Source organism: Vitis riparia, chromosome 15 (genome assembly GCF_004353265.1).
Source record: "Vitis riparia cultivar Riparia Gloire de Montpellier isolate 1030 chromosome 15, EGFV_Vit.rip_1.0, whole genome shotgun sequence".
Classification (NCBI taxonomy): domain Eukaryota; kingdom Viridiplantae; phylum Streptophyta; class Magnoliopsida; order Vitales; family Vitaceae; genus Vitis; species Vitis riparia.
In genome coordinates, this window is record NC_048445.1 from 12106878 (window position 1) to 12134807 (window position 27930).

Sequence of the window (27930 nt, forward strand, 5' to 3'; positions counted from 1 at the left end):
ATCATGTCGACGTCTCCCGATACACGATATACTGCGTGATATATCGTCGATATATCCTGACATTTTCCTCCTTGATGGAGAGTAAGTCGATGTCTAAAAAGATCCTATGCCAGAATAAAAAGGAACAAAATTGCCAATAACAAAAACAAAACATAATACCCTAACACCAACCTCTCTCCGCTATCAAGTTAATGATAAAAGGGTAAACAGATAAAAAGAATGATTCATTTTTTTTGTGGGTACCTCATTCTTAGTGGAATTCCTTTTTTGATAATTGTTCTTTACTTAGTGGGTTATGGAAATGTTTATGGTACTTTATTCTTTGTGGAATTCCCCTTTTATAATTGTTCTTTCTATGGTACTAAAAGAGTTGGTTACTTAGCATATTTTAATGACTTGAATATTTTTCTCTTTAGTGCTTTGACCATTTGGTGGTTAAATATGGGGTTTGGTAGTTATGCTAAAGTGTTTTCACCATCCCTTGGGTTGGGCTTCCTTTGTGGTGGTGGTGGTCTTGCGCTCAAGGTTGATCTATGCTTTAAGATAATGATGGTAGTGTTCTAATCATAGTTAATGCTTTGTAGTAAGATAAGGTGGCATTATGATGGTTTCTAATTGGCTCTCACATGTTTTTGCGTTTTTTTTTGTAAAATTGTTTTTTAGAAATAATATTTTTAAAGCAATTTCTAATTTTTTTTATATCTTTTTTTTAAATAAAAGTTTACTTAAAAAAAAATAGAATATTTTAACTGAACAATATCTCAATTATAACATAAATGACCCACAATATTGACTTAATACAAGAGTCAAATGAAATATACTTCAAATACAATTCATAATCCCAACTTCAAAACTTGATACATGCACTATAAATTTTTTTCAACTTCTATATATAATTAGAAAAAAGAGAGTAAATTAACAACATAGGATGATAATCAATAAGACTTGGAATATCATATCATGCGTACTTAAGGATAGATGGAGTTCATATGACATGAACCGTAATATATAGCATTCCAGATACTAGCACCAAATAGAAATAATAAATAAAGTTGTCTTAATCATTAAGAGGGAATCATTAAAGGACGAAATCCATGTTGAAGACTGGCTTCCCAAATCTTCTCAATATCGAATATGGTGTGACCGCACTCGTGCACATTCCATCCTTCTAATGCATGCAATATTCCAGCCACACGCCATGCACTCATTGCTCTTCTTGGCAGCCAATTCTGCATTTAGATAAATATTTTCATAAACCAAAATTGTATGGAACCGTGTCATTATGCTTAAAATTAACATTTGTACTAATATATAATGCTTGTTATCTTTGAAATTAATAATATTGACTGACCTCACAAGAATCCATGTTCTCAAAAGAAGTGGGAGACATCATTGCTGGTGTGGTGTGGTAGAAGCAATCTTTGCGCATTCTCTTTGGTGGGAACTGAGAAAAGGGAATAAATAGAGTTCCTTTTGGTGCCTTCAACTGTTCTTCTTCGGTCAAGCCATCTCCAACCAACCATATCTGTACAATATTTCACTATTATATCTCAAACATTTTTAATGCTAAGTTCATTTTTTTTTCAAAAAAAAAAAAAAAAATGGTGGTGGGTTATTGACATTTTTTTTTTTGGCAAAAATCTTGTTTTGATATTTCAAAAAAATTACTCTGATATGACATCTAAGCGACCTTTCCAATATTATTCCACTCTTTTATATATATATAATTTTTTTTTTTTAAATATCATGGGGTTAAAAAAAAAAAACAGTTCTTTGTTCATTAGCCTGTCACCAATAAAAAGGTTTTTCTCAATGAATACATTAAAAGGAAATTTTACTTTACAAGTATACTTAGAATGTACGGTTAATTCCTAGCATTCAAGTTCTGACAATTATTCAGTGGTAAACAGCAAGGAAGATTATAGAAAAAAGAATAAGAAAAGGAAACAAGGGTGAAAGAAAGGGTTTTACCTTATGGGCATAATTTTTTGAAAGAGCCAATAAATGAAAGAAAAAAAAAAAAAAGGAAGTTCATTTTTCCCCCCCAAAAAAAAAAAAAAAAAAAAAAAAAAATGAAAGAAAAAAAAAAAGAAATGAGAAAATGGTGGTGGTTGTTTGTTCATTAGCCTGTAAATTCTTCAATGCTTAATTATGTTAACTTCATCATAATAGTTCTTTGTTCATTAGCCCATCACTAAACAAAAAGTTTTTCTCAATGAATACACTAAACAGTACAAGTATAATTAAAAAGGAAGTTTTCAATGGTAAGCATTAAGGAAGATTATAGAAAATAAAAAGAAAAATAATAAGATATATAGAAGGATGAAAGAAGGGATTTTACCTTATGGGCATAATTTTTTGAAAGAGCCAATTTGCCTCCCAATTTGGTGTTCAGCTTCATATTGATCTTTGCGTACTCTTCCTCACGGAAAGTAGCCACCTGAGAATTATTTCAATTGTATTCCAATATAAATCAAAACTAGGATTGAACAGGTAAAACAGTAGTTTCTGTTTGACATTAATTAAAAAAGTTAGTTTTTTGCTAGTCATATGAAGCACCATTCAAATTTTAATAACATTTTTTCATTTATATTAAAAATACCTGGATGCCCTTTTGGCACAAAGCAAGGGCTGTGAAATAAGCAACCTTGGAGAGCTTGCCTCGGAAGAGTACTTGAGTGGTTCCTTTTGGAATGCTGTTCAAAACAACGGCTACTGCTAAGCTGCTCCCATCCACCACCTTGATTTTGAGCTTAGGATTTCTATGGATATAAAGCTCACCATATATATTAAGCTCTTCACCCTGCATAATTTTTTAATTAATTAAAAAAAATTATTTTTAACTAAAACTTTTCAAATATGGATGATGAATTGTTGGAGGGCTCAAAATGAAGGAAATAAGTGAATTAATCATATATAAAGTATAAACCAAGATGGTAAAATTATTTATAGGCACAACAGTTCTCTTCTAGTCATCAAAGACTTACTTTTTATATAATGAAAATAGGGGATGTGAATGAAAATAGGGTATCTTAGTGGATCTCAAATGTATAACAATCTAAAGTTGGTTCAATAACAGATAGTTCAACCTCTATCAATCCGAGATCTTCTTGTGAAAGTCATAATATATGATATCCCAATTGATTAAAGAAAGAAGTTTCATGTAAATATATTTTAAATTTGTGCGGCCTAAATAAACAATATTTACACATGCAAGGACCTCCTCACAAAGGATGTCTGTCTCTCACCATAATCACATGGGATATTTTAATATCTCAATCAATTTCTATTACTATATTAAAGCAAACAATATTCACTAAAAGGGATTTATGATATCTTAATCAGTTCTTAACATTATATTAAAGCAAATAATATCTATATGAAAGGAATTTGTGGTATCCCCATCATTTCTTAGTATTATATTAAAATGGATAATATTCATATGGAAGGGTGACACTTGATTAAAGTGAACAATATCCACATGCGAGGATGCAGATCATCATATAATGTCTCTACATCTATGCATGAAAGGGACCAAAGGGAATGGAGGAAACTAAAGAAGAAGAAAAAAATGGAACCAAAATGGTAAAGGAGTAATAACTTACCTGGTTGAGAAGACCTAAACTCAACACTTTAACGCCTCTTTGCTCTGCATCTAGTATGGCTTCTTCAATCAAGCTATTGACAGGTTCATTTTGCCATTTCAAGAAGTACTACACCACTCAACAATTGATTCAATGAGTAATAACTAACTAGAAATAAATCATTCTTAAAAAATAAGAAACAATGAAAAAATACATTAATAAATTAAGAAAACAAAATAACAACAAAATATGATTCTTACTTGAATCCTATATTTTGGAATGGCCCATGTTTGTAACTTGAGTTTGTTGAAATGGTTCCTTTCAAGAACAAATGTACGAGAACAAATCCAAATCAACATCATATACGAAGATGTTAGAGGCCACATTAGTCTCAAGTACCATTTGGAGATGTATGGCTTGGAGGCCACAAAGGCAAAACCTAGCCTCATATGATAAATGGAGTCTGGTGTTGTGAGATGGGTGAGATGCACTAAATCAGGCGATTCTTCAGGCCTTGTAAGTGATTTTTCATATAATACATCTGAAGATTTGTCCATAGTACCATACATGTAGTCGTAGAATGGCATGAAGAGTGAGTAATTGGTCCGAAATTGGGTGTGATGCAGAGAGTGAAACCTGAAAATTTTGGAGTTAAAATCATTTATCATCATAAATTATATATATGATTTCTAACTAGTATTAAAAAAAACTAGAATGTCAAAATAATTGAAGTATTATTAAAACAAAAAGTTATGACTAATTGAATTATCTACTATTTGTTTCATTTTTTTTTTTTATCATTTTAAGGTTATTTGATTAAAAAGGTTGGTAGAAACCTAAATTTAGAAATTTAACCCTATCTCTTTTTAACAAAAACGGTCTCTATTTTTCTTGTAAAAATAACAATTTATTTTAAAACCTACATATATGTACTCAAAATGGTAAATGATATTTATGTAAAAAAAATGTTACTTTTCGGGTAAAAAAATGAAAGGGATTAGATTCACAAATTTAGGAATTATTTTATCCCTTTTAATTGACAATTAATTCATTCTATTTTTCCAAGTTGGGATTGGATCAAAAGAAATATTCATATGTACATTTCTTTCTATTTTTTTTCTTTTTATATTATGTAAGTGCCTTTTAATATAAGTAACTTTTAATGATGTAAATGATGAAAAACAAAACATAAAAAATATAACAAAACTTTATTTTTCCAAGGTGGTCCAATGTTTTTGCCAGATATTTTATTTTTCACATTTTTAATTTAATTGAATCTATCTATATTTACCAATCTTTATCAAAACTTTCTCTCTACCTAATAGTTGTCAGACCAATCAATGTTACAGTCAAAATGTGGTACCACCAGTGGACTCTATAACCATTATGGTTACACCCACCATGGGTGGTCCATGGCCAATTAAATAGACTCCTTTTACCATTTTTAATTTTTAAAATTTATATTTCTTCCTCGTAGATTATGGTATGTTTTCAAATGTTTTAATCACTCTAATATGCAACATTTTTTTAATTGAATGTCCTCAAACGCATGGGCCTTATTTAATACTACCAGTGTCTACATCATATTGTAAAACAAGAAATATCAAATTAAAGAGAAGCATAGAGTGATGGTAAGGGGGGGGGGGGACTTACGAGGGGTATACATAAGATACTTGAGGAAGGGAAATATGGAGAAGAGCCACTTGGGCACAAGCTCGAAGTTGCAGTGCCCCATGTTGTTCATGAAATCAATATAAGAAATGTAGCCGACAAAAGATACGATAGATCTTGTTCCGGTGAAAATCACGGTCAGCAATGGTATTGAAAACAGCAGAAAATATCCTATATGCTCCGCAAATGGATGAATGACAGCTGCCATACAATATAACAGTATAACAATGTAATTAATATAATGAAACTTATTTACCGATATGTCCCCTTCTCTAGTCTTAATTTTATTGGTTTGATCCCACCCATAACATTGTTAACGGGTGTGGTCCTAGCTTAACGCTCATGTTAGACTATTATGTGGTGTTTGTTTTTTGACTGAATAGAAAAAACTAAAATTTTTTGCTTTTTCTATTCAACTAAAAGTAACCCATTGACATCAACCAACATCATTAAACTAAATTTATTGATAATAAGTTCACTTTAGTTATATTGGTTAATATCAATAAGGTACTTTTAGCTTAATAAAAAAAACCAAATATTTTAACTTTTTCTATTCAGCTAAAAAACAAACACCACTTAAATCATAATTGCGCTTACCAACTATACATGCGTGACCTTGAGTATCTTAACTAGTTCAATAAGCCTTTTAGCATCTCTGACCGTTTAAGATAGTAGTCTTATGATTGCTTTAACATCAAATGACTTTGGAAAAAGTCATTCCAAAATATATGTTCTAAGCCATTCCATCTTTTCATATTTTAAATTATCTTAACAAATCAAAAAATGTTTGTTATTTTTAGATCCAAGATAGTATGAATTAGTTTCTTTGATTTGAATGAATATTATTAAAATCTAAAGACAATGTTTTCAAAATCGGATTGATTATTAAATAAAAATATTTATCAATTTACAGTTCAATTATTGAACTGCAATTGAATCGATGATGTCATAAATATATAATTTATATATTATTAAAATTAAAAATATATAAATAAATTAATAATTAATAATATTAATTTTTTATTTTTGGTATTATCAAGTGTAAGTATAAATATATATTAATATTTAAATATAAATATATTTAAAATGAAAGAAAATTTAATTATTTAATTTAAATTTATTTTATAAATTTTAAAAATATTATTTTATTTAATGTTATAAATCTATTTAGAAACTTATACATTTTTTTCATTTATCATTCTTACCAACAAAGTGTATGCAGCCAAGTGGTACTCCGTGAGTTTTTCTTCTAACTCACCCAAGCCATGTGTACAACACGTAGAATCTGCATAAAAGGATACTTTTCCGGTCCCTTCTTAAATATGCGAGAAATATAAGGTTTTTTTTTTTCCTCTTTCAATTTTAGTGAAATAAAAAGTTAGATGTACCAGAAGTAATTCAAAGGCAGTTAAAGCTAAAATGCAAAATATTAATTCTTACAGGTGATGGGCTCAGTGACGATAGAGGAATGGTGGTGAGAATGGTAACGTGAGTAGAGATAATGATGGTGTAGAGCCCTGTGAAGCCAGTAATACAGAAACTCCACAGGGCCCGTATGAAGCAGAATTGTAACAACCACACCATCTGCTCTCCAAAACGGCATGTGAGAAGCCCCTGGAAGTGTGAAATAAGCTACGTAGAATATGATCCCATTGAAAATAATCTGGTCATCCCTACAAAACCAAAACAAGAATTGATTTGAGGCATTAAATTTTTGAACTTTTTGTCTTGCTTCAATTGATGTGATGCGTTTACCAGTGTCTTTCTCTGTCAACTTGCTCAAATTCAATGCCCTTGTCAACAATCCTGTTGTTGCCTTTGGCTGTTCGATGGCGAGAAAGTGAAATCCAAAGCTGGTTGTGGAGCATCCTCCATAACAGAAATGGGAATATTAGAAAGTGAGCAACGTCTCTCTCCTTTTCATCTTTCACTAGGAGCGAGTGTATGGCATGAATCGCCCATGGTGCCAAGATCACGTACTTCACCCACATCAAACAACAAAGTATAGTACAAGTGAAAAATATGCAATTACAAAATTTCAGAAAAAAAAAAAAAAATAGTGGAAAGAAAGAACATTGCTAAAACTAAAAAAATAAAATATGCAATTACAAGATTTTGATGATGAAATTTAAAAATAAAATTCGAAACAATTCTTGACTAAGAGAATTTGAGTGTGGAAAAATCCTTGAGTGGAAAAAAATGGGAAAGTTTTTCAAAATCACTTGAAATCCTTAATAAAAAGTAGTCTTGTACACTCTTGTACAATTAGTAAATTTGTCTACAGTTAGTGTAATACACTTGTACAATAACTCAAATTTCATACATCATTTCATGAATATCTGACAATAAGTCAGTTAACCATGTTTGCATTGGTTTTGTTTTAAAAAAGAAGAAAAATTGTTGTATAATTTTGTTTTACAATCATCATAAGTGAAGTACATTTTCAAATGACCATATATAAGTTAGATAAAATGCATGAGATGAATGTATGCTTAACCAATGGGTGTAAGGAATGTCATCTATTATCGGCCAAGGGAAATAAACAAACAAGTTTTTCAGAATCACTTAAAATCCTTCACAAATAATAGTCTTGTACACCTTTGTACAATTAGTATACTTATCATGTACACTTAGTGTAAATACCTTATACAGTGACTCAAATTCCATATACTCCCTACTCAATGTGTAACCATAGGTAGATTAATCATGTTTTCATTGGTTTGGTTCAAAAAATAGTGGAAGATGAAAAAGCAAAATTTTCTCTCAAACATCATTAGTGGGATAAGTATTCGAATTATCATATGCGAGTTAAATAAAGTGCATAAGATGAGTGTGTGATAGAGGAATGTGTACCTTGAGAGTGTGCAATCCTTAGATGACAAGACAAAAAAAAAAAAAAAAAAACAAAAAAAGTTGTCCAAAATTGATTGAAATCTTTCACAACCCCTGTATAGTTGGAACATTTGTCTTGTACAATTAGAACATTTGCCTTGTCCAATTGATCATTTACTTTGTACAGTTAGTATAACACCCTTGTACAATGGTGCAAATTTCATCCATATGCATACATTATGTGCCACATATGATGTGTGAACCATTTTTCCAATGGTTTGATTTAAAAAATGATATAAAATGTAAAAAAAAAAAAAAAAATTTCCTTAAACATAATTATTAAGGTAAACATTTGAATTGTTATATGCAAGTTAAATAAAGTACATGAAATAAAAGAATTTATGGTAGGAGAGCGTATAATCCTTAGATGACAAGAAAAAAAAAAGTTATTCAAAATGTACAGTCTTGTACACCTCTTATACAATTAGTGTAATAACCTTGTATAATGGTATAAATTTCATATATGTGCATAAATTGTATCCACATGAGTGTGTAAACTATGTTCCCAATAGTTTGACATTTAAAATAATTAAATAAAACGTTATTTTATTTTATTTTCAATACAAAATGTAATTAAAAATTAGACAAAGAAATTACTTAAAAACTATTATTTAAGGCAAGTTTATTTATTTATTTCCTTTTATTTTTAGAAATAAAGAAAAAAAAATAAAAAATTTATTTAACCATAAGAAATATGAATATAACATCAGTTAGAAAATACCAAATTTATTTATTTATTTCATTTTATTTTTGGAATTAAAGAAAAAAATGATAAAAAATTTATTTAACCATAAAAAATATTAATATAAGATATGTTAAAAAATAGAAATAACCCCAAATTTATTTGCTTATTTCATTTTATTTATTTAAATTAGAAAGTAATTTATTTTAATAGATCAAATCTATTACTTTGTTAATTATGGATATATTAAAATTTTCGATTAGAGAAAAAATAAATAAAGAAAATAAAATTAAATATATATAATTTAGTTATTTAATTATTTTTCATGTAAAAAATAGTCACACAAAAAACACATAATTGACCAATTCCTTTGTTTAATTGTAAACATATTATTATTTTTTATTATTAAAATAACTAATGGAAAAAAAAAATTAAAATGGATAATAAATTAATAAAATTTAATTATTTTTATTATTTTCATATAAAAAATAGTTACCAAACAAGGTTTTCAATTTTTATTTTTAAAAATAGTTTTCATTTTTTAATTAAATGTTTTTTCAAAAAGAAAATATAAAAAATATAAATCTTATTACCATTTTTTTAAAAGTATTTTTTAAACATATTTTTTCTTTATTTATAATTTAAAATAGAAAATAATGCAGATTTTCAATTATTTATATATAATTTTTTTTAAAAAACAATGAAAAATTCAAATTGTTAAAATAACATTATTATGGTTGCATGAATAATGGTGTGAAAATTGTTAAAATCTAAATCATTAAAATCCAAATTTTAAAAAAGCTTATGTGAAAGGTCATTGGGTATTTTAGTCCATCACTATTTTATATCATTAAAAGGTAATATATGAAAATTTGAAGGGTATATTGGTGTCTTAACATCTTATATCATTTCTATTAATTATGTAAGTTATATAGACCAAATATTAATTTTTGTACTCAATCTACCAAAACACAATTGTCCCAAAATTAATTAAATACCATACTTATATAATGTACTTAGGATTTGACATGTATTATTATCAGCCTTCCACTTCAAGTTTTCAATGCTGGTTGTTGAAGAAACATCAAAATTTATTGATTCGTTTGTACAAATGGTGTATCTAATCACACCATAACTAGTAACACGTTTGGTTTGGTTTATCTTCCAAACAATTAATGACTTGCTTGTGGGCCATACGTGTTTCATTTTGGCACCATACACAAGTGTCCATGTGTTTTATCTTTCTGATTCCAATTAACTTTTGTTAGTGAGCTGATCGCTACTTCCCACCAAATTCATGTACTTCATTCTGAAGACGTAAAGAGTTGATATACCAAAGCAATATGGATGCCTCCTCTTCTATTTGCATCCAGCTTTTTCTTTCAAGTTTTTTTTTTTTTTTTTTTTTGTTTTTTGACCTCATTCACCCACCTACTGGGTCTAAATTAAACACTGCCATTATAGTAGCTAGGTGAAAGAAAAATGTGAGAAGGAAAAAAAAAAATTAAGGAACATAAAAAATAAAAAATAAAATTTAAAATTAATAAATTATTTTATATATTATTTTAAATTTATTGAACTTATTTTATATAAAGATTAAATAATTTAAAGATGTATAACTTTTTATTAAAAGTAAAATTAAGGATAAGTTAAAGAGAAGAAGTAGAAAAGAGATAAGAGTTATAATAATCTAGGTTAGATATGTTAATCAATATTTTTATCTCTTAATCTTTTTCTTTTAATTTTGGTAAAAGTGAATGAAATATTTGATCGTAAAAATAATGAAATATTTATATTTTTATTACAATATATATATATATATATATATATATATATATATATACCAAAGTTGAAAAAAGCATACTACACAAATCTAATATATTCTTAAAAAGGTATTTTCTATTGAAAAATTACCAAGCATATTTTTTAGTCTAAAAAACAATTTTCTCCTTTTAAAAGCAAAAAATTCAATTAACGCTAATCCATATGAATGACAATGCAAATGCCTTAACAAAACTAATTAATATTAATAAATTTAGTTGGTGCAAATCCTCTTATGGTTTGACAGTAATGTAAGTGACATGTGATAGGGTAAGACATAGAAGAATGACTTTAAGTGAAAAAATGTCAAGGTTGAAGTCATCCCACCCCACGTTAGAAGACGACAAAAATGGGAAGTCATCCCACGCCAATTTTATTCATCCCAAAAAAATATTCATTTTTTTCTAAGCTTTTATGTTCTCTCTTCTTAATCGAGAGAAATGTTGTAACTTAATGTTGGTAGTGGATTTATTTTTTTTGTCTTGTCCCATAGATATTTTCTTTTTAATTAAGAGGGTTTTACCATATAAGTACTTTTACCCATTATTTTATTTATTACTCTATTTTTTTCTTTTATTATTATTCTATTTTCAAATTATCATTATGAGTATCATTCCATAACAATTACATGACCGGTAAAGGCAGTATATTTAAGATGAAAAGCGGGGGTTGAATTTGTTAATTATTTTAAAACCTGAGCTCAATACTTTTCGCTAAAGAATATAAGTATGAGACAATTTTGGGAGAATTATTGAATTATACATTGAATGAAAATAAAAATAATAATTTAGCTGTGGTTTCTATTTTTGAAAATAAAAGATAATTGTGACTTCCATCTAAAATATAGGAAGTCTTAGAAATTTACTTCAAACACAAACGTTATATTTGGTCGCTAAAGATTATGTTTAGGTTTTGGAAAGTATTAACGAAAAAAAATTACTCATGTTTGATTCTAGAAGGAAAATATAAAAGAAAATAAAAAATAAGTAAAATTAGTTATAAATTTATGTGTATTTAAACTATTTAATCTTTATATAAAAGAGTTAAAATAAGTGCAATGAATCTAAAGTAATGTATATAAATATAATTTTTTAAATATAAAAGAAAATCAAATATAATTAAAATTAGTTAAAAATTTATGTATTTTAAAATTATTTATTCTTTATATAAAAGAATTAAAATAAGTATAATGAATTTGAAGTAATGTATATAAATAATTAATTAACTGACATTTATTTTTTATTTTTCTTTCCTTCCACTTTTTCGTTTTATTTTATTTTCCTTGTGTTTTCCCTTATATTTTCGAGGACCAAACATAACAAAAAAAATTTAAAGAAAGAAGAAAAATGGTGAGGAAAATGATTTTATCATGTTTAATTGTATTATGAAAAATATTAAAGAAAAAAAATTAAAATTGACAAGAAACTTATACATTTTCAAATTATTTAATTTTTATATAAATATAAAAAAGTTAAAATAAGTGAAATGGGTATACAGTAATGAATACATAGATAATTAATTGATTTTAAATATATGTTTTATTTTCTTTCATCTTTTATTTTCTTTTACTTTCTCTTTATTAGGATATTGAGTCTTGTTTATATCTTGATAATTTTGTTCTAACTTATGTTTGACCATAAAAGTCTTTTTAGATAGTGACTTACTCTCCATTAAAATCAAAGGTTGTTGTTCGTCTAACCGGAAAGTCACGTCTAGAAATGTTTGACTTGTGGCATATAAAAGACTTATTTGATGTATAAAATGTTCGGTATCATTCTCGAGTTTAAAATATTTAAAAAAAATGATTTTTGAAAAAGCATGGGACGCTCAAGCGATTCATCTTGCTCAAGCGGTTGGAGCGCTCAAGTGGTCTAAGTTCACTCAAGCAGTCATGACAATCTTGGCGAGTTGAGAAATGTATTTTGAATGAATTTCAATCAAACTCTAATTTGAAAACTTAAGATACTGAAATCCTTATGGATAAAGATTTTGCCTATAAATATCTCCCCTGTAACCCTTTGAGGGTTAAAGATTGGAGATTAGTAAGATACATCATAGAGATTTTAGAGTTTGTTGGAGACCTCTCATTCTTTAGAGGTACTCTTTGGTGACAAAAGCCTAATTTGTCACACCATTCTTGTTCTCTCATTCAAGGATTTGATTTTTTGAATTGTTGGTTGAAGACTGTAATCCCTTTAGAGGGATTGAATGATCTACTTGGGAGCAACAGGTAGCTATTGCATTGGGGATGTGGATCAAGTTATAGGTACTGGAGAGTAAGTCTTTAGGGTAAAGTGGTGAGGTAAATCTGTGTGACTTGATTTTGAATAGTGGATTTTGATTGATAGGTCTTAGACCTTGTGGTTTTTTATCTCCATAGTTTATGAGGGTTTTCCACTTAAAAATCTTATGCCTCATTGTCTATCTCTTTATATTTGATATTACGTTTAAATTGCTTAGAATAAGTTAATTTCTTTTAACTTAATATCTTGTAGGGGTCATTGTAAAAAGTTTATATTTATTCTTGCATATATTCTATTTGAAGATATTTATCTTGAATATATTGGATTGATTGGTTAATTGGTTAATTGGTTACCGAGTTTGCTAGGTTGGTTATTCTTGTGGTTATTATTTATCCCTAATATTCTTCAACATATATTGTTAATATTTGGATATTAACTAACCATGATAAACATCAGATTTTTTATTGGGGTAAGAGAAATTGATTGTAATTCACAAATATTGATTTAATTTTTTTTAAATCACCTATTCACCCTTTGGGTGTTCCTTATTGGACTTTTGGTTATTCAAAGCAATACCCATATTTTCTCTCTCTCTATTTTATTTCCTTCATGTTTTATCTCACATTTTTCTAAAACCGAACATAGTCAAAATGATTTTTAAAAATTGTATAAAAAAATTGTAATATTTAAAAAAAATTAAAACCTCAAATTTTAAATTTGTTGCATTTGTAAAGTCATGTATCTCTAAACTACCCTTTCCTACTTATTACCTTGTTTGGACACCACTTGGCTACTATGTCAGCTAGGGGATAGGTGGGAAATGGAAATGTAAAGGAAATGGTTCAACTATTGTCTAAAAAAATAAATAATATGGTGAGGTTAAAAGGAGTTTAATTTATTTAGGTAAATAAGATGCGAGTATGATGCATAGGAAGCTAAGATGGTGTCAGTTGGGTGCACCACCATGTCAATGACTCAATGGTTGGAAGTATGTATGAAAGTTCCTTAAAAGAAAAAGAGTGGTTTGATTTGTCCTCCTTCGGATGAATTGGTAATTGACAGAGTGGGTTTAAGGCACCTCAGCTCGGCTTCGGGCAATGCACAAATTTATGTATTCAAAAGGTCTTAAAAAGTATAAAAAATATGATGAAAATTATTTTAAAAAATAAGTACAACTAAATAAATTTTAAAAACTAATAAAAAGAAAATTGTTATATAAATCGATGCTATTATCTTCAAATTGATGAATGAAATTGTCTTCAAATTCTCAATTCCAAACATCATCAACCATGAGATAATGCTTAAAAACCTTTTCCTTTTAAGAGAAATCTTTTATTTTTCAAATATTTCTCAGTTTTGGTTACTGTGTGGTGTTTTTTTTTACTGTGATTTGAAAAGGAAAAAAAAACAATTTCTAGATTTAACTTGAGAATATTATGGTAACTCATATGATTCAACCATGTAAACTCAAAATGTCGACTAAATCAACCTAGTTTAATTAGTTCCTAGCTGAATCTATGTTTAAGAAGGCATTAGGTATCGAACTTGGTGCAAAAAACGCTTAGGCCGATACAACTTAGTTGATACTTAGAACCTCAAGAGAAAATGATGAGGTTGCTCAAACCAACTATAAACACCAATGTTCTAGTAGGGTAACACCTAGGGGTTGGGTAGGTGAATGGGTGTATTTCAAATATTTTAATATATAAGTTGAAAATTTTAATCCAATTAAACATTTGGGAATTATTTAATCCTCTTTAAATCAAAACTCTATATAAGAAATCAGGAATGATCAATGACAATCCAACACACAAGAGATAAGAAGTTTTTTATATGGAAAACCCTCATGTAACATGTACAGATAAAAAACTATGGGATCTAAGACCTTAAATCTAAAATCCATTATAGGAAATTGTAATACATAGTTTTACTTGTCAAACATTGCCTAAGACTTACTCTCCAACACTTATATCATGATTCACATCCACGACTCATCACCTTGAGTGCTCCAATGAATTTGCCTCAGGCTTTGAGGGGATGTAAGTCTCTTCAATAGCCTAGAGTTCATTCAAAGAACCTTTAAGAGCTTTTAGGAATGGTAGGGAAAGTGTTTTCTAAATGAGAGCATCCAATCCTAAAACACATTTAAGAAAGGTGTGTATAGGCCTAAGAGCCTAGGGGTCAGAAATAGAATTTTTTACAAGATAAAATCTCAACTTTCCAAAAGTTAATTAAGACATTTTAGTTCATTTTTAAAACTTCTGATCCAATCCTACCTTCTCAAAAAAGCTAACTTACCTTTAATTAAACTTTTCAGACTTAACTGTGATTGTTCGATTGATTTGAACAACAATCTTGAATCTTTAATGGAGAGTAAGTTATTGTTTAAAACGACCCTATGCCAGAATAAAAAGGAACAAAATTGCCAAATTTGAAAGCAAAACATACTGTCCTAAAAATCTTCCCCTTTGGCAATTTTGTGACAAAACAAAGTTACATAAACCCCCCCAAAACTTTCAAACGGAGTTTACATAACACTTTGTAACACTTGTCTAAACCTATTCAATCGATTATATGCAAAGGACAATCCGATAGTACAAAATATCCCTATATTTGTAACCTACACATGCCAAACATAAATACCTAAGGTAAAATAGTATGTGGAAAATGATATAAACAAAATCAACTGATTTAACTCTTCCTATAGTGCGATAGTTCAAGATTCATCTCCTAGAGTTTTCTCCACATTTTCTTACTCTAATTGGGAGGTATAACAAAAGAAACATATTTTATTGTATCTTGATTGTCTCATTGTTACCATGGAGTCATTCATATTTCCTATTATATTTGAGATAAGGTAATTTTTTGGTACTTTGGATTTACTTCTAGTACTCACTTCATTTGGCTTAGCAACTTCAAGTGGCTTTTTATCTCTATTGGGGTTAACCACCTTTTCAGGGATGTTTTTAGGGGTATCCATAGTCTTATCCATTATCTCAAGGATATCTCTAATGGATTCCTGGGGTAAACTATAGAAGTTATCATCTTCAATAGGGTAACAACTGGGGAGATTGAAGAAGTGTGTTCCAAAGATTTTAATATAATAATTAAGATTTTTAATCCAATTAAACCTTTGAGAATTAGTTAATCCTATTTAACTCAATTAAACTATGTAAGAAATTAGAAATAATCAATGACAATCTATCACACAAGAGACAAGAGGTTTTTTACATGGAAAGGTTAAACGAGAACGTTGAATCTTCAATAGAGAGTAAGTCGATGTCTAAAAAGATCTTATGCCAAAATAAAAAGGAACAAAATTGCCAACAAAAAAAACAAAACATAATGTCCTAACACCAACCTCTCTCCACTATCAAGTTAATGATAAAAGGGTAAACAAATCAAAATAATTATTTTTTATATAATTTTTTTTGTAGGTACCTCATTCTTAATTAATGGAATTTTTTTTTTTTTTTATAATTTTTCTTTACTTAGTGGCCACAATTCTCTGTTGTCCAAAATACCAAGCCTAAATTACATAGCAACTTTGGCCAAGAAAAACTGAAAAAAGAGTCACTACTTCTTTTATAGTACTCCTGGTATCGTCCTTAAGGACTAACCTATGGAAGTTGTTACACTAGGTCTAAAAGATTGCTTTTTGCTAAATTCTTGAATTAGAAAAAATAAACATTTGATTTGAACAAAATTGAATTTAATAAAATAAATCTTAAATAAATTGCAAAAGAATGATTGATTTCTAATTCAAATGATTCAAGATTGGGGGTTCCACAATTGGGTATCAATTTTGATTAGTCTTAGGGTATTCAGAATGTGGGATTAAACAAGATCAACTTGAGTTCCACAACTCAGGGTTGCATCCATATCCTAACTTTTAATATTTTATTCCATTACTGAAATACCAAATAGATGAATGGGTATGAAAATTGGGTTTAGGTCTAGAAGTTAGGCCTTTACCACTCTGTGTAGATTTGTCATAGGATAGATAACAATAACAAAACCTCAGATAACTAGGGATAAAGAATTGCCAAGAATCCCTAGTATCAAGGAATGGGCTATTGTACCATCCCCTAATTCAAATTAACATTGGAGGATATTTCTATTTTCATCTATTATGCCTCAACCCTTCATTCATCCCATTTTTAGTTCGATTTTACCCATTGTTTTCCCTTAGCTCTAACCCTAGGTTTTCATGTTTCACACCCCAAGATGACATTTTAGCCTCTCATGGTGGTGATTTCACTCACACTATCCATAAAAGAAGAATAAAGAACCATTCTTAAATAAAAAGAAATTAGAAACAATTAATGAAAATAAAGAAAACAATTCGAGAATCTTTAATGTTTTTTTTTCTCTCCCTAAGAAAATCCAAGAACATCTAATAATTCCCGACCACCCCCCCCCCCCCCCCCCCCCCAAAAAAAAAAAAAGAACTCTAATGCCCTATTGTAGACCCCCCATTTTGTTCTCCTAGCACATGTCCTATTATGTATTTGTTCGATACTTTACAGCAATTTCCTGGTGGCCCATTGCTACTCGTATAGCCTATTTTTTTAAGCCACCTTAGAGACTTTGGTTGAGGGATTTACCTAACCCCATTGTAACTCTTGACAGCTCTATTTAGACTTAGTACACTCTAGGCCCATTAGACACACCTGGCTCATTAGGCACCGCTTAGGCCCATTAGGCACCACCTTAAGCCCACTTAGGCACTTTAGGCCCATTTAGGCACCCTAGGCCCACTTAGGCACCCTAGGTGTTGATTTTGCATGAGGATGATCCATATCTCATGATGATGCGAAATATAAATGGATTGATAGAATTCTAACATCATTTTAGAGCATTTGGCATGGTTGTGCAAAAAGTCACATGTTCATGCGACACTGATTTCCATGCTACTGCAAAAACCATCTATCTGGTTCGTTTCTCACAATCATGCAAAACTGACACTCTTTTGATTCCTCTTTGCATAGTTCTCTTCAATCATCCATATCTTCCTCGTTTCAACTTCGATTTACACACCGTTTGAAGATTTGAATTCTTGGCTTCTCAAGCTTTGAAACCATATAGAGCATGTAAAAAAATTACCTCAATGGGTACTCTAAACATCACCTCAAAATCATAATATATGTTGTTATTAGAATTTGAGTTCCAATTGGAATGTATGAAATTTAAGCCATATCCTTCAACCTTCTTTCTCATGTTTGCTTGATCTCTAACTCTTTCCATAACCTTCATTTCTTATCTCTCATGCTATGAATTGATTTACTTTCATTTGTCAAAATTTTCATCATGCCTCACACTCTTGGAGCTTATTCTAAGCATGTTTAGTTTCTTTTCTACCATGAGTGAAAATGACTTCTCCAACTTGCATCCTTTTTATTCTTTAAACCTAAGATTTAGCTCAAGATATATGTTAGATGCATGGCTAGGGTCTTAACAAAAATTCAAATTAAGTTGGGTGAATTGAGCCTTTACATTTTCATAACCCCTTTCTATATGTGCCATTAGAGCATAATTTGAGGCTCTAATCACTTAGTGGGTTATGGAAATGTTTGTGGTACTTTATTCTTTGTGGAATTCCCCTTTTATAATTTTTCTTTCTGTGGTATTGAAAGAGTTGGTTACTTAGCATTTTTTAATGACTTCAATATTTTTCTCTTTAATGCTTTAACCGTGTAGTGGCTAAATATGGGGTTTGGTAGTTATGTTAAAGTGTTCTTACCATCCCTTGGGTTAGGCTTCCTTTGTGGTGATGGTCTTGCACTCGAGGTTAATCTATGCTTTAAGATAATGATGGTTGTGGTCTAATCATAGTTAATTCTTTGTAGTAAGGTAAGGTGGCACTATGACGGTTGCTAATTGGCTCTCAAAAAAGCTAACTTGTCTTTACTCAAACTTTCTTGTGACAACCTAATTGATTAAACGACAATCTTGAATCTTCAATGGAGAGTAAGGATGAAAATATCGGTAATTACGAATATATTGATACTTCAATTTTACATATATATTGGAGATATATCGGCGGATATTTTGGAAAAAAATATCGATAAACCTAAAATTTATAAAAATACAAGAAAAACTTCATAAAAATGTAATTAAAAATATAATAGATATTTTAAAGTTGTTTTATTAAAGAATTTGATATATGTATAATATGATTTATCATATTTGATAATAGTATCGTATGCATCGATAAAAATATGAATTTTATAAGTGTACATTTATTATTAAATTACATCAAATATTATTTTATAATAATATTATGATATTTGATTATAATATGTCTAACTTAAAAATATATATTAATATTAAAATTATGATCCATTTAATTTAATTGTATTAAATGATATAAAATAAATTATGATATATGTACAATTTTTTTAATATTTAATTAATTTATTAAAGATATTAAAAACACTATGAAGAAAATTATTATGATAATTTTTATATTTTTGGTAATCAATAAAAAGAAATTTTTGTATTTAATTATAAAATAATTATAATTAATTTGCTTTCTAAAATTTTCTTTTAAAATTTTCTTTACATGATGACTTTGAATATATATTTTAAGTGCACTGCATTAACAAAGGGCAAGCTTGCCCTAGTGGTTAGATGAGTTGAACCCCAAACCTTTTATTTGGGGTTCAAATCCCTTCAACAACACAAAAAAAATGGCATTTTTTAGAATGCCCTGTAGCGCTGATCGGCTGAAATATCGGCGATTTTCTTCTTTTTTGGTCGTTTTTTTCCATAAATCGGCGATTTAGAGCCTGATGCTGATATATCGGCGATATATTGACGATTTTTTGTCGATTTTCAGCGATTTTTCACAAAATATCGTGTCGATGTCTCCCGATACACGATATATCGTCGATATATCCCGACATTTTCCTCCTTGATGGAGAGTAAGTCGATGTCTAAAAAGATCCTATGCCAGAATAAAAAGGAACAAAATTGCCAACAATAAAAACAAAACATAATACCTTAACACCAACCTCTCTCCGCTATCAAGTTAATGATAAAAGGGTAAACAGATAAAAAGAATGATTCATTTTTTTTTGTGGGTACCTCATTCTTAGTGGAATTCCTTTTTTGATAATTGTTCTTTACTTAGTGGGTTATGGAAATGTTTATGGTACTTTATTCTTTGTGGAATTCCCCTTTTATAATTGTTCTTTCTATGGTACTGAAAGAGTTGGTTACTTAGCATATTTTAATGACTTGAATATTTTTCTCTTTAATGCTTTGACCATTTAGTGGTTAAATATGGGGTTTGGTAGTTATGCTAAAGTGTTTTGACCAGCCCTTGGGTTGGGCTTCCTTTGTGGTGGTGGTGGTGGTCTTGCGCTCAAGGTTGATCTATGCTTTAAGATAATGATGGTAGTGTTCTAATCATAATTAATGCTTTGTAGTAAGATAAGGTGACATTATGACGGTTGCTAATTGGTTCTCACATGTCTTAGTGTTTTTTTTTTTTTTGTAAAATTGTTTTTTAGAAATAATATTTTTAAAGCAATTTCTATTTTATATATATATATATATATATATATATATATATATATATATATATATTTAAAATAAAAGTCTATTTAAAAAAATTAGAATATTTTAACTTAACAATATCTCAATTATAACACAAATGACCCACAATTTTGACTTAATACAAGAGTCAAATGAAATATACTTCAAATACAATTCATAATCCCAACTTCGAAACTTGATACATGCACTATAATTTTTTTTCAACTTCTATATATAATTAGAAAAAAAAGAGTAAATTAACAACTTTGAACCGTAATATAATATCATATCATGCATACTTAAGGATAGATGGAGTTCATATGACATGAACCGTAATATAAAGCATTCCAGATACTAGCACCAAATAGAAATAATAAATAAAGTTGTCTTAATCATTAAGAGGGAATCATTAAAGGACGAAATCCATGTTGAAGACTGGCTTCCCAAATCTTCTCAATATCGAATATGGTGTGACCGCACTCGTGCACATTCCATCCTTCTAATGCATGCAATATTCCAGCCACACGCCATGCACTCATTGCTCTTCTTGGCAGCCAATTCTGCATTTAGATAAATATTTTCATAAACCAAAATTGTATGGAACCGTGTCATTATGCTTAAAATTAACATTTGTACTAATATATAATGCTTGTTTTCTTTGAAATTAATAATATTGACTGACCTCACAAGAATCCATGTTCTCAAAAGAAGTGGGAGACATCATTGCTGGTGTGGTGTGGTAGAAGCAATCTTTGCGCATTCTCTTTGGAGGGAATTGAGAAAAGGGAATAAATAGAGTTCCTTTTGGTGCCTTCAACTGTTCTTCTTTGGTCAAGCCATCTCCAACCAACCATATCTGTACAATATTTCACTACTATATCTCAAACATCTTCAATGCTAAGTCAATTTTTTTCCCAAAAAAAAAAAAAAAAAGAAAGAAAGAAAAAAAAAAAGAAATGAGAAAATGGTGGTGGTTGTTTGTTCATTAGCCTGTAAATTCTCCAATGCTTAATTATGTTAACTTCATCATAATAGTTCTTTGTTCATTAGCCTGTCATTAAACAAAAAGTTTTTCTCAACGAATACACTAAACAGTACAAGTATAATTAAAAAGGAAGTTTTCAATGGTAAGCATTAAGGAAGATTATAGAAAATAAAAAGAAAAAGAATAAGATAGAAGGATGAAAGAAGGGATTTTACCTTATGGGCATAATTTTTTGAAAGAGCCAATTTGCCTCCCAATTTGGTGTTCAGCTTCATATTGATCTTCGCGTACTCTTCCTCATGGAAAGTAGCCACCTAAGAATTATTTCAATTGTATTCCAATATAAATCAAAACTAGGATTGAACAGGTAAAACAGTAGTTGCTGTTTGACATTAATTAAAAAAGTTAGTTTTTGCTAGTCATATGAAGCACCATTCAAATTTTAATAACATTTTTTCATTTATATTAAAAATACCTGGATGCCCTTTTGGCACAAAGCAAGGGCTGTGAAATAAGCAACCTTGGAGAGCTTGCCTCGGAAGAGTACTTGAGTGGTTCCTTTTGGAATGCTGTTCAAAACAACGGCTACTGCTAAGCTGCTCCCATCCACCACCTTGATTTTGAGCTTAGGATTTCTATGGATATAAAGCTCACCATATATATTAAGCTCTTCACCCTGCATAATTTTTTAATTAATTAAATAAAAATTTATTTTCGAACTAAAACTTTTCAAATATGGATGATGAATTGCTGAAGGGCTCAATATGAAAGAAGGAAATGAGTGAATTAATCATATATAAACTATAAACCAAAATGGTAAAATTATTTATAGGCACAACAATTCTCTTCTAGTCATCAAAGATTTACTTTCCTTATAATGAAAATAGGGGATGCGAATGAAAATAGGTTATCTAAGTGCATTTTAGGTGTATAACAATCTAAAGTTGGTTCAATAAAAGATAGTCCAAGCTTCTATCAATCCAAGATCCTCTTGTGAAAGTCATAATATATGATATCCCAATTGATTAAAGAAAGAAGTTTCGTGTAAATGTATTTTAAATTTGTGCGGCCTAAACAAACAATATTTACACATGCAAGGACCTCCTCACAAAGGATGTCTGTCTCTCACCATAATCACATGGCATATTTTAATATCTCAATCAATTTCTATTACTATATTAAGGCGTACAATATTCACTAAAAGGGATTTATGATATCATAATCGGTTCTTAACATTATATTAAAGCAAATAATATCTAGATGAAAGGAATTTGTGGTATCCCCATCATTTCTTAGTATTATATTAAAATGGATAATATTCACATCAAAGGGATTTATGATATCTTAATCAGTTCTTAACATTATATTAAAGTAAATAATATCTATATGAAATGAATTTGTGATATTCCTATCAATTTTTAGAATTATATTAAAATGGATAATATTCATATGGAAGGGTGACACTTGATTAAAGTGAACAATATCCACCTGCGAGGATGCATATCATCATATAATGCCTCTACATCTATGCATGAAAGGGACCAAAGGGAATGGAGGAAACTAAAGAAGAAGAAAAAATGGAACCAAAATGGTAAAGGAGTAATAACTTACTTGGTTGAGAAGACCTAAACTCAACACTTTAACGCCTCTTTGCTCTGCATCTAGTATGGCTTCTTCAATCAAGCTATTGATGGGTTCATTTTGCCATTTCAAGAAGTACTACACCACTCAACAATTGATTCAATGAGTAATAACTAACTAGAAATAAATCATTCTTAAAAAATAAGAAACAATGAAAAAATACATTAATAAATTAAGAAAACAAAATAACAACAAAATATGATTCTTACTTGAATCCTATATTTTGGAATGGCCCATGTTTGTAACTTGAGTTTGTTGAAATGGTTCCTTTCAAGAACAAATGTACGAGAACAAATCCAAATCAACATCATATACGAAGATGTTAGAGGCCACATTAGTCTCAAGTACCATTTGGAGATGTATGGCTTGGAGGCCACAGAGGCAAAACCTAGCCTCATATGATAAATGGAGTCTGGCGTTGTGAGATGGGTGAGATGCACTACATCAGGCGATTCTTCAGGCCTTGTAAGTGATTTTTCATATAATACATCTGAAGATTTGTCCATAGTACCATACATGTAGTCGTAGAATGGCATGAAGAGTGAGTAATTGGTCCGAAATTGGGTGTGATGCAGAGAGTGAAACCTGAAAAATTTGGAGTTAAAATCATTTATCATCATAAATTATATATATGATTTCTAACTAGTATTAAAAAAACTAGAATGTCAAAATAATTGAAGTATTATTAAAACAAAAAGTTATGACTAATTGAATTATCTACTATTTGTTTCATTTTTTTTTTTTTTTATCATTTTAAGGTTATTTGATTAAAAAGATTGGTAGAAACCTAAATTTAGAAATTTAACCCTATCTCTTTTTAACAAAAACGGTCTCTATTTTTCTTGTAAAAATAACAATTTCTTTTCAAACCTACATATATGTACTCAAAATGGTAAATGATATTTATGTAAAAAAAAATGTTACTTTTCGGGTAAAAAAATGAAAGGGATTAGATTCACAAATTTAGGAATTATTTTATCCATTTTAATTGATAATTAATTCATTCTATTTTTCCAAGTTGGGATTGGATCAAAAGAAATATTCATATGTACATTTCTTTCTATTTTTTTTTTCTTTTTATATTATGTAAGTGCCTTTTAATATAAGTAACTTTTAATGATGTAAATGATGAAAAACAAAACATAAAAAATATAACAAATATTAATACTATTTTTAATTGGTCCTTTCTTTTATATAACACATTTCCTAATTAATTTATTTAATAAAATTACACTTATACCCCTATAACTTTGTTATTCAAATATTTGGAGTACTTATACTAATTAGGTGATCAATCTGCTGCGTTTTTAATTCTACATTTTTTTCTTTTCTTTTTGAATAAAATAGTAAATAATACGAGAGCTATTTATTTGATAGGTAATCTGAAACACATTATCAATATCATGTATGCATCTACAAATTTTATTGTTCTTTGGACCATAATTTGTTTGCATCTACAAATATCATTTATGCATCTAAATATGATTTGTTTGTACCATAGTATTTAGTTCTTTGGACCATATACTTTGGTCCCCATGACCTGGATTTCGTACAGTTTAGTACTTGACCTTTCTATAAAAGTAAGAGAACCAAAAATCTAAATATTGTGCTGGAAAAAGATAGATCATGGTTACGTTTGATCTCACTTCTAAATTAATATCCCAGGTGGTCCAATGTTTTTGCCAGATATTTTATTTTTCACATTTTTAATTTTATTGAATCTATCTATATTTACCAATCTTTATCAAAACTTTCTCTCTACCTAATAGTTGTCAGACCAATCAGTGTTACAATAAAAATGTGGTACCACCAATGGACTCTATATTCATTATGGTTACGCCCACCATGGGTGGTCCATGGCCAATTAAATAGACTCCTTTTATCATTTTTAATTTTTAAAATTTATATTTCTTCCTCGTAGATTATGGTATGCTTTCAAATGTTTTAATCACTCTAATATGCAACATTTTTTTAATTGAATGTCTTCAAACGCATGGGCATTATTTAATATTTAATACTACCAGTGTCTACATCATATTGTAAAACAAGAAATATCAAATTAAAGAGAAGCATAGAGTGATGGTAGGGGGGGGACTTACGAGGGGGTATACATAAGATACTTGAGGAAGGGAAACACCGAAAAGAGCCACTTGGGCACAAGCTCGAAGTTGCAATGGCCCATGTTGTTCATGAAATCAATATAAGAAATGTAGCCGACAAAAGATACAATCGATCTTGTTCCGGTGAAAATCACGGTCAGCAATGGTATTGAAAACAGCAGAAAATATCCTATATGCTCCGCAAATGGATGAATGACAGCTGCCATACAATATAACAGTATAACTTAATGCTCATGTTAGACTAATGTGGTGTTTATTTTTTGGCTGAATAGAAAAAACCAAAATATTTGACTTTTTCTATTCAACTAAAAGTAACCCATTGACAGCAACCAACATAATTAAACTAAATTTATTGATAATAAGTTTACTTTAATTACGTTAGTTAATATTAATAAGGTACTTTTAGCTTAATAAAAAAATCAAATATTTTAATTTTTTCTATTCAGCTAAAAAATAAACACCACCTAAATCATAATTGCGCTTACCGACTATGCATGCGTAACCTTGAGTACCTTAACTACTTCAATAAGCCTTTTAGCATCTATGACCGTTTAAGATAGTCACATGCATAACATCAATTAAAGTAGTCTTATGATTGCTTTAACATCAAATGACTTTGGAAAAAGTCATTCCAAAATATATGTTCTAAGCCATTCCATCTTTTCATATTTTAAATTATCTTAACTAATAAAAAAATATTTATTATTTTATGTATTTTTAGATCAAAGATAGTATGAATTAGTTTCTTTGATTTGAATGAATATTATTAAAATCTAAAGACAATGTTTTTAAAATCGGATCGAGTTATCGATTTACAGTTCAATAATTAAACTACAATTGAATCGATGATGTTATAAATATATAATTTATATATTATTAAAATGAAAAATATATAAATAAATTAAAAATCAATAATATTAATTTTTTATATTTGGTATTATCAAGTGTAAGTATAAATATATTAATATTTTGAATTTTATTAAAGGAAATATATATAATATTTAAATATGAATATATTTAAAATGAAAGAAAATTTAATTATTTAATTTAAACTTATTTTATAATTTAAAAAATATTATATTATTTTTATTTAATATTATAAATCTATTTAGAAACTTATACATTTTTTTCATTTATCATTCTAACCAACAAAGTGTATGCAGCCAAGTGGCACTCCATGAGTTTTTCTTCTAACTCACCCAAGCCATGTGTACAACACGTGGAATCTGCATAAAAGGATACTTTTCCGGTCCCTTCTAAAATATGCGAGAAATATAAGGTTTTTTTTTTTCCCTCTTTCAATTTTAGTGAAATAAAAAGTTAGATGTACCAGAAGTAATTCAAAGGCAGTTAAAGCTAAAATGCAAAATACTAGTTCTTACAGGTGATGGGCTCAGTGACGATAGAGGAATGGTGGTGAGAATGGTAACGTGAGTAGAGATAATGATGGTGCAGAGCCCTGTGAAACCAGTAATACAGAAACTCCACAGGGCCCGTATGAAGCAGAATTGTAACAACCACACCATCTGCTCTCCAAAACGGCATGTGAGAAGCCCCTGGAAGTGTGAAATAAGCTACGTAGAATATGATCCCATTGAAAATAATCTGGTCATCCCTACAAAACCAAAACAAGAATTGATTTGAGGCATTAAATTTTTGAACTTTTTGTCTTGCTTCAATTGATGTGATGCGTTTACCAGTGTCTTTCTCTGTCAACTTGCTCAAATTCAATGCCCTTGTCAACAATCCTGTTGTTGCCTTTGGCTGTTCGATGGCGAGAAAGTGAAATCCAAAGCTGGTTGTGGAGCATCCTCCATAACAGAAATGGGAATATTAGAAAGTGAGCAACGTCTCTCTCCTTTTCATCTTTCACTAGGAACGAGTACATGGCATGAATCGCCCATGGTGCCAAGATCACGTACTTCACCCACATCAAACAACAAAGTAGTACAAGTGAAAAAATAAATAAATAAGATGGAATGAATAAATAAAAGAAATTATTTTACGCCTCAGTGTTTCCAAAATCATGACAGTTCAAGGGATACTGTAGAGCATAAATTAATATGGCTTGTTCTCGAAACCAATGATTTGAAGGGAATTTATGTATTAAATTTGAGATTCTTCAAAAAAAAAAAACCCTGTATAGAAATATGCTTGAGTTTGTACAAAAATATCCTGCAGACTGTAATTTTGTTAACAATTATTGGTTTCTAAAAGATATTGCTCGTCACTTTTTATGTTATGTGGCATCACTTAGCCGCTCGTTTATCCCCACACAACAATCAAACATGGAAAGATCACGAACCGGGAGCCCCCTCTTTGGTAAACAGAGAGAAAGAGAAAGAGAAGAGATTTGAGATTGGCATGAGGAGGAGTACCTTGAAGTTGCCAAGAGGCGTCCATGGCCAATCAGTGAGTATTCCGGGTTTAGAAGCCATATTTGATTTTGCTACTTCTCTTGAAGCAACGCATATCCTGAGGTAATGAGGAGTGAGGACTATATGTAGTGTTCAGAATTCTGCTGCTATCAATGCAGCCGCGATTTCCAACACCTAACAACCAGCTACTTGTCAAAAAGATGAAGCTTTATGACAGAACTAATTAAATCCTGTCTATCTCATCATTTAAATTCTAACCTAAAAACAGAAACGAAGTAACATTTTACGTACTTACAGCATTGGCCGTCCTTTTACTTCAAACATAAACATGCAAATTCAGCTATTAGGTCTTCAACTATCAGTTTTTAGAT

The 27930-nt window shown here is 29.3% G+C and overlaps 2 protein-coding genes across 2 annotated transcripts; both read right to left on the reverse strand.

Moving 5' to 3' along the window:
- Positions 1–990: 990 nt before the first annotated feature.
- On the reverse strand, positions 991–7246 carry LOC117931966 (very-long-chain aldehyde decarbonylase CER1-like). The gene is made up of 9 exons (XM_034853031.1): positions 7011–7246; positions 6696–6928; positions 5234–5456; positions 3845–4220; positions 3606–3713; positions 2603–2803; positions 2342–2440; positions 1352–1525; positions 991–1229 (listed from the first exon to the last, which is right to left on the reverse strand). Exons 1-9 carry the CDS (start codon positions 7244–7246, stop codon positions 1065–1067), a joined length of 1815 nt encoding a protein of 604 aa, XP_034708922.1. The 3' UTR covers positions 991–1064.
- Positions 7247–20688: 13442 nt separating this feature from the next.
- LOC117931596 (very-long-chain aldehyde decarbonylase CER1-like) lies at positions 20689–27670 on the reverse strand. Its single transcript, XM_034852580.1, has 10 exons — positions 27560–27670; positions 26879–27102; positions 26564–26796; positions 25161–25380; positions 23271–23646; positions 23032–23139; positions 21896–22096; positions 21636–21734; positions 21118–21291; positions 20689–20995 (listed from the first exon to the last, which is right to left on the reverse strand). Exons 1-10 carry the CDS (start codon positions 27617–27619, stop codon positions 20831–20833), a joined length of 1860 nt encoding a protein of 619 aa, XP_034708471.1. The 5' UTR covers positions 27620–27670; the 3' UTR covers positions 20689–20830.
- Positions 27671–27930: the final 260 nt, after the last annotated feature.